We start from the raw sequence: 15,685 nt of genomic DNA on the forward strand, positions 1-15,685 counted from the left end.
AACTGGTTCTGGGTGTGAGGACGGTCTTTGGCACACTGCAGCTTGTTTACATGACTTTATGTTACACAAACATCCAGTCTCTGATCTACGAGTGGATTTCTACCATAATTAATATATTCATTTTTTAAAATGAGGTGGACGTCATCTGTCTGTACGCTAGCACAACAACAATATGTTTTTATGATCCGAGTATCATTGAGGATGCTGAAATATTGATCTTTTTATTGTTTATTTATTTTTATTGTTGCTTCATGCATCTTCCTTTCCTGCAGAAATATTAGAAGTGGCACCATCTGCTGGTTTGTGTAAACAGTTTATCTTGTTACGGCGTGACGCAGCCCGCTGGATCATCGAATGTTACCTGTTAGGAACCGAGGACCTGTGAAACAAGGTCATGTTTAGCAGCGACAGATAAAGGCTGCACTAGATTTCTATTTTTATATACCGAGAGGCTCAATTTCAGATTATTTTCATGAGAAAAGCTGCAAAGTTTCACATTTTAGAAGCAAAAAAAAAAGATGTATCATCTATAGATATAGATATAAAAAAACAACACATTTTGAGGTAGAAGGAACAGAATGTCACACGATCTCTGGGGAATTTTTTCTCATGCCTTTTTTTTTTTGTCAGCCAAACCACTTCCTCTTGCGAAGGTTCTTTATGCACGCCGGTGTTTATTTACTGCGTTAAGAAGTACATGCACAGCATTGTCTTCGTTAAAAAAAAAAGAAAAAGGAATAAGCGTGCTTGAACGTGCACGCCACCGCTGGCTGTGTTCACGCTCTCCACACGGCTCGGCAGCTCAGTGTTGGCCGGAGGGCTGTGTGAGTGCAGACATCATTATCCCTCAGTGAGCTGCTGCACCGCACACACACACACACACACACACACACACACACACACACACACACAAATGAATATTGAAATTAATGAATAAATCATGAGGGCTTATCTGGACCAAACTGATGCAATTCTTGGTGTCAGTATTGCTTATTCTCTGTATTTCAGGTGCGTTGTAGTGGATGAGGGGAAGGGGTTGCCTCCCGCTAATCACATCAATATGCAATTAAGCACTCCTGGACTTCCCTCTCTCTCCAACACCCTCTCACTGTCTTTATGGTGCATAATAAACCGATGAGGAGATATCAGCACTTTCCTAACTAGGCCTAATGCGGTCCCTCTATTTAGAGAATGGCATCGCTCTCACTCTGATTAAGTCCTCGAGGCAGGTTGGGAGATTCTTCCAGGAAAAGGGTGATAGCAGGAGACCGATGGAGGGACGGCGACCCCCGCGACCTCAACCCGACAGGGGCCATAAATAATGTGGCGTTGGTGTGTAACGGCTGGATTTATCACTTAATTGGTTTTAGGTCAGAATTTCCGCGGCCGTCCTCTATCACAGGGTGGAAGGAAGCAAAGAGAAATCACACAAAAAAAAAACTGCAGAGGTGACGAAGTCCAGCGTCGTACGCCGAAGGTGCCTCGTTAAAACCCGAGTGTTGTGGTGGAGAGGCCGAAGGTCTGTTCCTCTTCACGCTGACGATGAGTTATGATTGCTCGTAAGAGGCGAGCGCGGACCCTCGCAGCCTTTTGTTCGGCGTCATCGGATGCTTTCTGCTCTGACTGTTTGAGCATAGAAATGAGAGATTAGTCCTCCCAGTGGTGATGATGGTGTCAGAGAGGGAAGAGCCAAATCCTTGATCCAGCATTAGGGATCGTCAGCAGAGCGTGAGGAGGTGAAAGGTCAGCACAGACCAGGTCAGTGCCTCCAGAGGTGTTTATTTCTGGGGGAGAACAGCTTAGCAGCTGCTGCACACGGGACAGAGCCATGTCTGCAGTGCATACACCGGTTATCACACTCTCCCAATGGGAAGTTGTGGCTCGATCCGCCTCGGATTATACAACAGTGTAGCTAAGTGTGTTAGCTTGTTTCTTTCAGTGTAGCTGCAAACGATCAGCAGTAGCTGCCGGAGGATTTTTTATTTTCATTTTGGCGGCTTTGCAATCACACAGTCAGCAGCTGTTTCATCAACGTTGAATATTTATTACACAATCCGCGCTCTCTGGCTGATGGCAGGATCTCTGGAAAGCAATAAAGATGAGAAGCGCTTCTAATTAATGTTATGCTATGGATCCCTGACAGATCCTCCGTGCTGCTTGTAGTAGAGAGTGTGTGCAGACGGTGTGAGGGCTTGTGGTGTCGGCCGTCTCATTTCCTCTAATGAAAATTATTTGTCAAATTATATACATGCAGCCAAAGGGAGGCGTCTGGTTCGGGGTGTGTGTTTGCTTCGATTTAGGCTCCAAGAGCACGTTTATGCACACGGTTTGGCAGCATCTCATTTATTGAGCAGCACATTCTGCTTTCACCAACCACTCTCTACCTCTTGATATTCATGTTTGTCACTTCCTCTACCCTGAATGATTTCCTCAGACAGGACAGCTAATCCTAATAGGTTAATTGAGTGATGCTCAGCTGAGTATAGACTGGTGACTATCTATCTATCTCTGCATTAAGTACTTCTATCCAAGTATTAAATCCCCCACCAGTATCCACTTCCTCTTCTTATATCTACCTTATTTATGGACATGTGTATCTTGGTTTTATTGACTCATCTTTTTAGCCCTCCAGACAACTAACTTATTTGTTTTACTTGTACATATCTGTCTGTATGTACTGTAGTATGTTGTGTCTATTGAATTGCCCATTTGGGACACAGAAATACACTGAACTGACGTCATCCATTGAGTCTGCGGTTGAAGGTGTGAAAATCATTCTCTGCAGTTTTTGCTAGAAACGAAATCAGGGCAACTAAAGTCAAACTCTGTCTCGGTTTCACACCTCTGACATCACAACTGCACGTCGCTGTACTTTTGCTTGTTTTGAGTGGGCTGGTCCGGGTCTCTGGTCCCGCGGTGGTGAGACAGGACAGGCAGTGAATCCCTGCCGTGGGACACGTCGGCCTCGCCGTCCCTTTCTGTTCCTGCACTCCGCTTATTGAAGGGCTCCCCCTGGCACAGCAACACACACTCTAATATCAAAGTGGTCTCTTGATGCGGATTCGTGAAGCGGCTGAGAGCCGCCGGGCCGAAGATGTCTGTCGCTTCAGGGTCAAAGGGCAGAGAGATTTAAGTTAATACGCAGTCGTGTACGTGTGGTTAATTAACTAATCAGAATGTGGCCTTAAAGTCAAGCTGAATCTCCATTTGAAGAATATCTATCTTCTGTAGGATAGCGGGGCATAACGTTGGGAGGAATTTAATTTGATGTTCATATGAAAATACAAAGATATTGTTGATTTTTCCCCCCAGCATATACCGTATGAGTCTGATTACCAATGTGTGGGCCACAGTTTGAAAACCCGTGATTTTAAAACAAGATATCAGTGCAGCTTTAATGAACACACTTGTTATTGTTTCTCGAGTTGGCTCGCTGAAAGAAAAGCTTTGCCCGTCCTGTGGTCTTCCTGCCGGACGCCGCTTCATTTGAGGTTCCAACCCTCAGGAAAAGAGACTCGCTGACTCCAACGCTCGCATTAAGGCCTCCAGTGTTTTTGTCCGCCGTGCAGCTCGGCAGATCTGGAAGAGTCTTTGTCGTCTGTGTCGGCCAGCCTCTCCAAACGTCGGCCCGGATCAGCCTCCGCTTTGACGCCTCGCTCACGAGTCCAGCTGTCTCATCCCATCACGCTCGCCACCGTCTCGCTGGTGGAGCTCATGTGACATGTTTGACTGGGAGTGGTGGTTTTTTTTGTGTTGGCAGAGCGAGCTGCTGTTCTCACTTCTCTCAGCTGTGGCGTAACAGACAGCGGTGCACGATGGGGGACAATTTGCTGTCCATTTCAGAGGTCAAATACAGCGTTTCTTGTAGACCCTCGATGTGTCCAAACGGCCACTAGAGGCGCTAGCTTGACCCTAAATGAACGTACGATGAAAACACCCGTCCAAATAACCCTCTTGTTTCTTTCTTGTAGGGTTCCTGCCCTCCCAGTAAAGAACCTGACTGGTTCTGGACCAGTGCACCCAGCACTCGCAGGTCAGTTTGCTCAGAAATCAATTAAAGGGAGTGCTGTTTGTCTTCAAAGTCTTATTGATCTCAAAAAACAAACACAAACCGATGCTTTTTTCCACTCTGTGTGTGTGTGTGTGTGTGTGTGTGTGTGTGTGTGTGTGTGTGTGTGTGTCAGGTATGACAGGTATCCTGATGTGCGCTGCAGGTCTGCCGGTTTGCCTGACTCGGGCCCCCAAGCCCATCCTGCACCCCCCGCCCATCAATAAGAGCGACATGAAGCCGGTGTCGGGGATCAATGGCATGCGCCGCAAAACCAAGAAGAAGCACCTGAGGAGAGGTGAGACCCGTCACTGCTGCCATTCTGGTTTTTAAAGTGTGTTACGTTCACAACGCTCCGATGTGCAGCAGACTCTTCTCTGTCCTGCCACGCTTTGCAGGATTCTTTCACACCAGCTGTTATTTTAGCGTGCAAACAAAACCTGTTGTTGGTTGTGATCACGGCTCCGTAATTGTTCTCTAAACGCCTCCCATTTAAGCTCAGCGACCATAAATCTAAAGCTCGCCCGAGGTGGCCGGTGATTAGACAGGAAGCGTTCCATTACCTTTTCAAAAAGCTCCTATAAAGCGTAATGATGATCGCTAGTTCAGATTTATGAGCTAATGCTGTGAAAAGTGTTACTGTAACAGGGTTTATAGGTGTACTATGTGCAGATCGACGAGAGGCCGCTGTAAGGGAAGTGAACAGAACAATTAAGGGCGTGCTGCAGCGAGCTGGTGTTTGTGCGTGAATAAGTAAGTGCTGGTCGATGGAAGCCGTGGAAACCGATCAGCTCCCGGGGGAGGGTTTGTCCTGATTGATCGGTGAGACTGATCAGCGAGGTCGTCCTCTTCAACCCTACGGAGCAGACACTGTATTGTTACGGGTTTCCTATCATTTAGCATCCTGATGTGTGACTGTACATTTATAGGAAGGTTCCTTAAATGTCATCATTTCCAAGGATGAATGAATAATGTGTGAATATTTAGACGGAACACTAAATCTCTGATGAAGCTGATGGTTTGAGCTAAATGCTAACGTCAGACCCACAAGCCATTCTGGCGTTTCAGCTCTAATTCCCCAAATTATTAGTTCCAAATGAAACGTTTCTTTTCAGGGACATTCCTTGGAAACTAGGAAATTACCTTTTTAAAACATAACCAAAGAGTATATATACACCAAGAGGAATCTATAAGAGTCGGTCCTGTAAATCAAACAAAATAAGACGGCATCAGTCATAACGTTCAACAGCTAGAGAGGCATCTGTAGTCTTTGCCGTGACCCCGTGACCCCTGAGATGCTGCAGCGCTGCGAGAGGAAATGGAGATGTGGTTTTTCTCGTGCAGGGAGATTTGGGGCTTATCCTTCTCTGCTTTCTGTGCAGAAAAAGGTCAGAGAGGCTTTTTGATCCGGCTAATGAAGCCGTCATAGCGATGCTGTAAAAAATGCATCATTGAGTCTTCTGTATTCCTCCTCCTTTCTTCCTTCTCCCTGTTTCCTCTCCTCCCTCCAGTCTCTCTCTCTCTCTCCTCCTCTTTTATACCTCCACATGTTTTTTCTCCCTCTGTTCCCTGGCCGTCCCTCAAATGAACAAACAAAGGCTCCGGGGAAAGAGGTTGCCTGTAAGCGTATTAGGGGTGTAAGCCGGGTGTGCTCTCAGCCATGCGAGCCTGGCTGGATTAACAGAGTGGGGATGGCTGGGTTGGTATGTGCCCGTTTGAAGGTGACCTCCTCTTCAACATCAGACATGTGGAATACATTCACACTCACACTCTTATCAGGAAAGAAAATACGATATGAAAATATCATGATAATCGTCAAAATGTGCTTAAAAAGGCTCTAAAACATACAGGAATCACTTTACATTTTGTTAAGAAACAAATGTTTTATTGCATCACAGATAAGATTTTTTTTTTTTTTTTTAGTGAACATTCTTTTTAGTGAAAAACAATAAAATACTGTGTTCGTAAATCATAAATATATGTATTTAGTATCCTGGATTTCTTTAAAATCAGGCTCTATTTCTCTGCTATGATATCAAACTAAACAGCTTTTTCAAGTTGATATTCACGATTATCCCGATAATGAAAACTCACCACGATCAACTTATTGTGTGTGTTTTTTTTTAAATCCTGATCCACAAAAAAATTCTAACACTTTAGATTAGGGAACACATTAACCATGAACTAGTTTCTTATAAGCATGCATATTAGTAGCATATTGGCATTTTTAAGCCATTATAAATCACTTACTAATGCCTTATTCTGCAACTACTAGGTCATTAACTACTGTGAGAGTTTTCCATCAATAATTTCCTAATCACTGCTTATTGATAGTGAGTTAGGGAGTTGTTGTAAACCACTTAATAAGAATAAGCTAAGAAACCAGTTCATGGTTAATATTGGTCCCTGATCCAAAGTGTTACCAAATTCTTAGAACAGAGCGGCTGCTGATTCTGATAAATGTTTGTCATCCATCAAGATGCCGGCTGTGATTCTCGTGCTCAAATGACAAGCAAATGCCGTCCGGTTGCCCTTTTTCATGCCTCCTCGTGGTCTGTGGGTGTAATAAGTCATCTCATCTCTCTTGTGCTTTGTTCCGTGACAAGGCAAAAACCCAGAGGATGTGGTGCGCCGATACACGGAGAAGATCAAAGTGCTGCCAGAGGAGGTGAGAGGACGACCCACACGGATGACTTTTTGTTTCTGCACTCTGCGACCCTTTGATAAATCCGCATACGTGGTGTTTTTCCCTTCCAGGACTGTACCATCTGCATGGAGAGGCTGGTCATGGCGTCGGGCTACGAAGGCATCCTGCAGCACAAAGGCATCAAGCCAGAGCTGGTGGGCAAACTTGGCAAGTGCGGGCACATGTACCATCTGCTGTGCCTGGTGGCCATGTACAACAACGGCAATAAGGTGGGTAAACGCACCGCCAGCCAGACGTTGTCGTGATGTCACTCTCAGCTCGGATTGCAAAAACCCGCGACGTGTTGCCGGACTGGCAGGCGGTCGGGCTCCGGCGTCGCGGAGCACAGATGGGGATCTTAGACGGTCTCATCGGATCCGTCGCCGCGCTCTCCACAGCAAGACTTTGTAAAATCAGTTCAGTTTACATGCATGAAATAGAAATGTGCCTCTTGATCGTGAAGAAGAGGTGGCTTCACGCAGAAACGAGTCAGTGTTTATATCCAGTGTGATGGAGGGAAATATGTTCCGATTGGTCCAAAGTTTTAAAATCTGGTACGGACATCGTCGAGTATCTAAGAGAACCTTGTTGACATTTACAGATTGCAGGAAAAACCTCATGTCTGCTAGATGCATTCTGTTTTCTGTGTGCTTATCTATGATGGTTTATGTAGAAAATGCCCACAATTAAGCAGGAAAAATGTAGATATTTATTATTTTTGAAACCCTTTCCAATTATACAGTCATTTGATCATCATTGATATAAAAGTATAGAGTTTGCTTTAACACCACATTTTTTCATTTGTGTTCTTTAAACCAGGATGGCAGCCTTCAGTGTCCAACATGCAAAACCATCTATGGGGAGAAAACGGGCACGCAGCCTCCAGGGAAGATGGAGTACCACGTCATCCCCCACTGCCTGCCCGGCTGCCCCGACGCCAAGACCATCCGCATCGTCTACGACATTCCTGCCGGGATCCAGGTCAGAACCTCACCTCATCCACCATGCTTTTGTGCCTTGGTCCACTGTGTCTCCTCTCTAAATCTGTTGGCTGCTCATCCACGTTAGTTGGGTTGTCGGTGTTGTGACATTTTAATTTGAACTACCCTCCGACCACCGGGACTGTATGGAGAGACGTAAGGAAAGAGAGGTTTTTCTGAGGTTTTTCTGAGGTTTGCATCAGCTGTCAGTCGGCTTTAACAGCTGTAGAGACTTGAGATGGTGTTTGTTTCTGCACACACGAGCACACAGTTTATTATTATACTAATAAAGGCAGTTATTACTGTTTCCTCTCTGGGGTCCGTTAACGCCTGCTCATGAACAACAACCAGGCAGTGAGGCCCATGCTGGAGTGCCTTAAACGGTCATTCTGTCTACTGGCCTAGAGGGGGCGACTCCTCTCACACATATGGGTTAGGAGGAGAGCATGTTCTTGCAGCCTCGTTGCTGCTGGTGAGATGAAGGTTGTTTCTTCCTGACTGCTGAGAGGAGCTTTTCCACACGTCCCCCTAGTGGACGAAGAGGGAATAACACCAGAGAGAATTATCACAGGAGTAAACAAAGGACAGTTGGTATCTTTCTGCTGCTTTGCACTCATATGGGTTTATGGGTTTCCTCTGCAGGTTACAAACAGGGAAGGCAGTCAGTGCAACATTTTAATCTGCCCCAGTTGTGTGTCAGTGTGTTGTCTAATAAAGGAATCGCTGCTCCCTGTTTGCAGTTTAACCCTCACCAGGAATAATCTGGGAGGTTGAGTTGCCAAGCAGATTTCAGTGCTGCCTCTTTTTTCATTTCGAAGCCTTGAAGGGAACTTTCTTTTATATAATATGTAAAGAGATCATTTTTTACGGTAGTGTAGCTCTAATGTTTGATTTTATTTTTACAAATGGCCTCTGTCAGCAGCGTGAACGATGAAGCTCGTCCCGCGGGGGCTGTTGACATTTCCTCATCGATGGAGTCGTAGTTGTAACGGTGTGATGTTTTTTTTCATCAGACCAACGAGCACCCCAACCCCGGGAAGAAGTTCAGTGCGAGAGGGTTCCCTCGACACTGCTACCTGCCCGACAACGAGAAGGGCAGGAAGGTGAGACAGCAGTGGTTCTACACTCTGTCCCTGCTTGTGTTTGGTTGGTTCTCTGTACGTTCAGAGGGATAATCCCCTCCTCCCTCCCTCCCTCCAGGTCCTGAAGCTGCTGATCACGGCCTGGGACCGACGCCTCATCTTCACCATCGGCACGTCCAGCACCACGGGCGAGTCGGACACCGTGGTGTGGAACGAGATCCACCACAAGACAGAATTCGGCTCCAACCTGACCGGCCACGGCTACCCGGACCCCAACTACCTGGACAACGTCCTGACGGAGCTGTCGGCCCAGGGCGTCGGCGAGGACAACCTGAAGGACTGACGGTCCGGCCGAGCCGGCACACGGGAAACCCCAACGGAGCGCCGCCGTCTCCCGGAGGACAGGACACTGCATGACGGGCCGACAACTCTTCACTCCCACAAACAAAAGTAGCTGCAGACGCGGCGGCAGCAGAGCGGACGGAAGCGACATACATGACTGTGGTTATGGTCAACATCCCCCCCCACCCTCGCTGTCTTTTCTCCATGCCAGCATGACTCGCTCATGCCAAATCTTCTCAGAGGGTTGAAGAAGATAAAGATTTCTGTCGTAGGAAAAGATATTTAACCCACTTTAGATGAGAAGCTGCTCCTCTGCACTCGACGAGCGTCCAAAGCTCCACGAAGGCATCAAACTCCCGAACGCATGGCCCGGACGAACGCTGCATCACCAGGGAGGCCCGACATCTGCATCAGGCGAGCTGCTGCCAATCAGCTGATGCTCGATGCTGTGAGGAGAAATTTAAGAGAAGTTCAGCATTTTGATGAATCCAAATGAATAGATTATTTATGTCCCCTCCTCCCTTTTCTCTAGTCAGTAACTATCAGTGAAAGTGAAGTGGTGAAACTTGGTTTTGTGATAGGATTTCTTTGAGTTCTTTGTTTTCTTCTGACGGCTGTCCTCTAAGCTGGACGTGTGTTCTGTAGTGCATGAAGTAGATTCCAGACAGATAACAGACTGACATATTGGTGTTTGGTGATAAACGTATGTTGTGCGGTTTAACCTTGCAGACACAGATGAAACGAGCATCTCTCCAGGCAGTTTGATGCTCGTGACGAGGCGTTTTTGGCGACTTGGCGGGCCAAGGCGGGATCCGCTACGCTCCAAGGTTAAACTCATTTGTTTTGTTGACACGCCGATGAAGTCGACCGCTGCGAATATAAAGCCTGCGTTGGTTTTCCTCCTCCTCCTCCTCCTCCTCCTCCTCCTCCTCCCTGTCGGGAGGCGAATCCAGGAGTCGGCTCAATCCATCATTGTGACCGTACGAGTGCGATCACGTGCTCCGAGGTAATAACGCAGGTCCTTGAGGAGAAACGCCGGCTTCTCGTTCTCTTCCAACGGTTCTCCTTTGGAGGTCTGAGCGGTGAAACATCTCATTCCCAGCGTGCTGTACGGCCTTCCTCCTCCTCCTCCTCCTCCTCCTCCTCCTCCTCCAGGAACCTGGTTCTCGTATGTCGTGAGCTAGGAACTACTTTTTCCCCCTCCTCCTCTTCCCCCTCCTCCCCCAGATGTTTTGCCCGTGAGGTAAAGTTTTTTTTCCCAGCTCCTCTGAGGAGATCTTGTGCTGCTTCTACACTCGGAGATAAAAGATAACCCAGTGCTGCATAATTCTCCATAAATATATCTGTTTTAATGAGCGGGGGGTTGTGGGTGTCGGCGCCCAGCTGTGAGCTTCGTTTTGGAGTGAATCATAGTCTTCCATGGCACTTTGAGGCAGCGGTTTTCTTTAATCAGTAACTTTCAGAAAAATGTCTTAAATTGCAACTCGACCTATCTCTTTTTTTTTTGAGTTGATGTTTATAAACCGGCTTTGCGATGCTTTAGAAAAAATAGGCTTATATATGATCTACATTTGCAGAGGTGATATATCTTTAAGCTCAATTTGAGTCGACGGTGTAAGTTTAATTTATTTTTATACTCTTCTATATGGTGAACATAAAGATACCGACTGGCCCACATATCTATACACAGGCACACGTTATAACATGGACACATGAAATCTGGCAGAGAGGAGTCGGCCAGGATGTCAGGGACTGTTGAAATATGTACGACATGTTATGGACGTCTTATATTCCGAGTAGTCTTAGCGTATGCTGCTGTCGTTAATGTAGAATCTGTGTAGTTGATGCCCTGCGGGACTCCAATAAATACAGTAAATGTGTCTTTATTATTGGTGGGGGAGCTTTAGCAGCATGAAGATGTCCGCCCCCCCCCCTCCCCCTCCCCTGAAAGGATGCAGTCAGCAGTCTTTGTTCAGTTTGAAGGTGAAAACGGCTCACCTGGGTTCAACAGAAGCTCCGTTCTCCGTGTTTGTTGACCTCAGTCAGTAGAAGTAGAAGTACACTGAATTAAAGGCCCTGAAAACCTGAACACACTTCTGTTATTTCCCATGAGATGTTTGTGTTCATGATATTATTCCCACTGGACGGTTCGTCTGCTGATTCTCCTCCAAAACAAGCAAATGGAACGTACTAATGTCTGAAGCTTGCTAATGAAGTTGCTTCACACATTAGGGCTAAATTATTAATATGCATTTCTTGGCCAGACCTGAGCCATCACCATCTCTACGTCGCTCTGTGCAGATTGATGGATCAGTCAGTCATGATATTGTTGGTTGTTATGTTGTTATATGTATAAATACACACGTTTTCAGGGCCTTTAGAGTACGTTTCTGTGTACAGGCTTAAACAAACCCCTAAAACTTCAGTTTCTTTTTTGACCCAGGTGTTGAAAACAGTTATTTGTTTGGCCTTTTTCCATCTCAAGTTTTTCTCCTTCACAACCTTTTCGACTCCCTTTATAATAATAAAAATAATAATAATAATAATAACAGGACAGCAAGAGCGAATGCTTCCAACCTATCAGGGAATTTTTTCCACGTTGAGAGAAGTTTCATCAACCAGAATCCAAAACGTTCTTTTTGACCTTTCCTTTCCATGTCGGCCTCGCAGCTGCAGGCCTTTTAGACTTTTCAGGTGTGTATAGAATCTACGGGACGATGAATGATGTGTGGTTGGGCTGATTAAGAGAGAGAGAGACGGTGTATATGCAATTTACTATTTTTAAGATCTAATACATGATTTATGTGTAGCAAGAAGGCGGAGCTTTGTTTTAAATGACGGTTTTCTTTTCCGGGGTGCCGACCTCGAGGATTCTGCAGAACGGGGGGTTTTCCTACCCGGAGATATTCATTCTATGTATAAGAAAACATATATTTTTGATGTCTTTTTTTTGTTTTTTGATTGATGATTGTCTCTAAAAGAACTATTCCACAACATTGCTTTATTACTCTGATTAAGATGCATTCCATATCTTCTCCATTTGATTACTAGTGAGATACGGTGTGAAGTATACGGTTGTATACTCTCAAAGTATCAAACTCTACTTCTCTCTATAAGTGAAACATTTGTGTGTGTGTGTGTGTGTGTGTGTGTGTGTGTGTGTGTGTGTGTGTGTGTGTGTGTGTGTGTGTGTGTGTGTGTGTGTGTGTGTCTGTGTGTGTCTGTGTGTGTGTGTGTGTGTGTGTGTGTGTGTCGCATCTTAAACAGAAATCCTAGGTTCGTGTCCTTTTAAAGATACAGCGATGTTCTCTGAGAGGTGCATGTTTACCAAACTGAGCGAGTTTATTGGCGATACGTAAAAAAAGAAAAACATCGTAGCTTTTCTGGTGATTTAGCACTGTGGATTTTTTTTTTTTGCATCTTACTCCAGTTACTTAGAAAGGTGTTTTTTTCTCCCTCTATATCACGTCTGAGTTTTCGGGGGACGAGGCAGCGTTTGGCTGCTCTCCTCAGCTCTTTTCAGCAAACGTTAAACATCGGACGGTTTTCCATTTTTAATTGACCTTTTCAAATCATTTGGTTTCTCTTAAACGGTGTCAACTTATTTAGCTATTTTTAAAAATGAGAAACTGAGATCAATTAAATGCAAGATATAGAGAGACATTGATTCAACTATAAAGGGCTTCTTAATATATCGGTCTTTATTGAATTGTGATCAACCTTGTTGCATGTTTGTGTGTTTCTTGTGGAAAAATAAATGTGCCCTGGATGGGTAGTTTGTTTGACCTTTTGTCACCTTGGCTTCCTCTTGTTTTTCACCACTTGGTGGCGTGTCATCCTTCTTTTAGCTCTGCAGCGTCTTTACATGCAGTATGAACTCGAACTGGCAGTAAATTTGCTTTATGGTCAAGCCAGAGAATAATGTATCAAAAGTAGTGAGAAAAGTCTTGTATTGTAATCTTTATATGTTGAACCAATAGAACATTATGTCAGAAAATTCTTATAAATGTGCAATTCCATATACATTTCATCATAAGTTAATACATGTCAAAATACTCATTGTATGTAGACAACATATTAGGATAGTACGTCATAAAAATCTAAAATGTTATAGAATATCATAGCATAGTTTGTTGATAAAAGTCCTTGTAGAGGGGGGCGTGGTGCAGCGTCCGGTGCAGGAGAGAGTTGTGTGAAGGCAGCTAACAGGAGCAGCATCAGCTGATTGATGCAGCAGCTGCAGGTCATCTGGGTGACCAGCCTTTCCATAATAGGAGTTGGTAAGTTAAGGTAGGAGAAGAAAGAAATTATCATACAGCACGTCAGGAATAAAATCATGAAAAAAGTCATTAGAAAAAGGAAATGAAAAAAAGTTGTAAAAAAATTTTATGAAAAAAAAAACCAAGGAAAAAGTCATACAGCATGTCGAAAAAACTAATGAAAATCAAGTCATACATCATGTCGAAAAGTCATGAAAAAAAAAAGTCATACATCATGTTGAAAAAAGTCATGAAACAAGTCATGAAAAAAAGTCATACATCATGTCGAAAAAAGTAATGAAAAAAAAGTAATGAAAAAGTCATACATCATGTCGAAAAAAGTCATGAAACAAGTCATGAAAAAAGTCATACATCATGTCGAAAAAAGTCATGATAAAAAAAGTCATGTACGGAAGCCCTAAACAGTCATGCATACATATATTTTATTTCCTCCGTTTTCCCGTGATAACGATAATTCCTCAGTTTTCTCGTGATAACGAGATAATTTTACTCCGTTTTCCCGTGATAACGAGATAATTTTACTCCGTTTTTCCCGTGATAACGAGATAATTCCTCCGTTTTCTCGTGATAACGAGATAATTTTCCTCTGTTTTCCCGTGATAACGAGATAATTCCTCAGTTTTCTCGTGATAACGAGATAATTTTCCTCCGTTTTCTCGTGATAACGAGATAATTTTACTCCGGTTTCCCACCGCGGTCAAGCCAGCCGCAACTCCGATCTCCGTGGTCAAATCAGCCGCACTTAAATTTCGAGTGTACAAGTATTCTCAGCATTGCGGTAAATTCGGAGAAACATCGTATTATTTCCGGTTTTCAAAATAATAATTTTTACTGTACCAATTAAGAGAAATTACAAAGTAAAAGTCCTACATTTAACGAATAATTATTGAGTAGTATTTTTATAGCACCTTAAATATTCAGAAATCTACGTATTTGGTAAAGATGTAGAACATTTACTTTGTAATATATGTTAATTGGTACAGTAAAAATGCTTGATTTCCAGTCTGTATGTAGTCAGAGATGTCCTGAACACAAATCAATCAGTCATTCTGGAATTATTGAGAAAATTATTTTTATAACACCTTAAATATTCATACCTCTACCTATTATTCGTTAAATGTAGGACTTTTACTTTGTAATTTCTCTTAATTGGTACAGTAAAAATGCACGATTTTCAGTGTGTATGTAATCAGAGATGTCCTGAACACAAATATATCAGTCTCATTCTGGAATTATTGAGAAAAGTATTCTTATAGCACCCCAAATATTCATACCTCTACCTATTATTCGTTAAATGTAGGACTTTTACTTTGTAATTTCTCTTAATTGGTACAGTAAAAATGGTTCATATTAAACATACTTGTAGTCAATTATGTGTAGAAGTCAAATATACCACCCATAGCCAGGAATTATTGAGCAAAGTGTTTTTACAGTAGCTCAAATATGGGCAAATATGCAATCTCCAGGTATAAATATGGGACTTTGTTGTTGAATTTCTCCACATTGGTACAGTAAAAAGGCTTGATTTAAAGTATAGTTGTAGTCCTCTAAAAAAAAAAGTCATACAGCATGTTGAAAAAAGTCATGAAAAAAGTCATGAAAAAAAAGTCATACAGCATGTCCAAAAAAGTCATACAGCATGTCCAAAAAAGTCATGAAAAAAGTCATGAAAAAAAAGTCATACAGCATGTCGAAAAAAGTCATACAGCATGTCCAAAAAAGTCATGAAAAAAGTCATGAAAAAAGTCATGAAAAAAAAGTCATACAGCATGTCGAAAAAAGTCATGAAAAAAAAAGTCATGAAAAAAAGTCATACAGCATGTCGAAAAAAGTCATGAAAAAAAAGTCATGAAAAAAGTCATGAAAAAGTCATATACAGCACATCGAAAAAAGTCATGAAAATACCATGAATACCGTTTGTCTGCTTCTTCAATCTTCACCAGGATCGCCAAAGGTTGAGTCCACATTTCCTAAACCGTCACAGAAAGAATCCTGCGTTGAAGGTCTTTTGGAGAAGTGCTTTCTGAAAAGTGTATTCATCCCTGAAGAGGTCCACATTTAAAACCGTGATTCAGAGTCTGTGACACGTTTACGGCTGACTGACAGCTCAGCTCCAAACCAATTAATCGGTCAACCTCGACTCCCCTCATTATTTATGTCTGACAACACGGCATGTTGACGTGTACACGGCCCTCAATCATTCCATAATCACAAAGCAATAACCAAATGGCTTACAGAGCCAACGCGTCATATCCACAAATCTTTAC

At 43.6% G+C, this 15,685-nt stretch overlaps 1 protein-coding gene across 4 annotated transcripts in view; it reads left to right on the forward strand.

Annotated features, from left to right (window-relative positions):
• dtx1 (deltex 1, E3 ubiquitin ligase) overlaps window positions 1–12,923 on the forward strand; it is a 36,105-nt gene extending 23,182 nt beyond the window's left edge. For all 4 annotated transcript variants that reach the window (XM_084023870.1, XM_084023872.1, XM_084023871.1 and 1 more), the window contains exons 4-10: window positions 3,972–4,033; window positions 4,185–4,346; window positions 6,655–6,716; window positions 6,806–6,964; window positions 7,554–7,715; window positions 8,728–8,817; window positions 8,915–12,923. In XM_084023870.1, coding sequence (XP_083879996.1) covers window positions 3,972–4,033; window positions 4,185–4,346; window positions 6,655–6,716; window positions 6,806–6,964; window positions 7,554–7,715; window positions 8,728–8,817; window positions 8,915–9,139 — 922 coding nt within the window. In that variant the 3' untranslated portion in view covers window positions 9,140–12,923. The remainder of the gene's footprint in view (window positions 1–3,971; window positions 4,034–4,184; window positions 4,347–6,654; window positions 6,717–6,805; window positions 6,965–7,553; window positions 7,716–8,727; window positions 8,818–8,914) is intronic.
• Window positions 12,924–15,685: the final 2,762 nt, after the last annotated feature.

This window comes from Eutrigla gurnardus (assembly GCF_963514095.1).
Source record: "Eutrigla gurnardus genome assembly, chromosome: 13".
Classification (NCBI taxonomy): domain Eukaryota; kingdom Metazoa; phylum Chordata; class Actinopteri; order Perciformes; family Triglidae; genus Eutrigla; species Eutrigla gurnardus.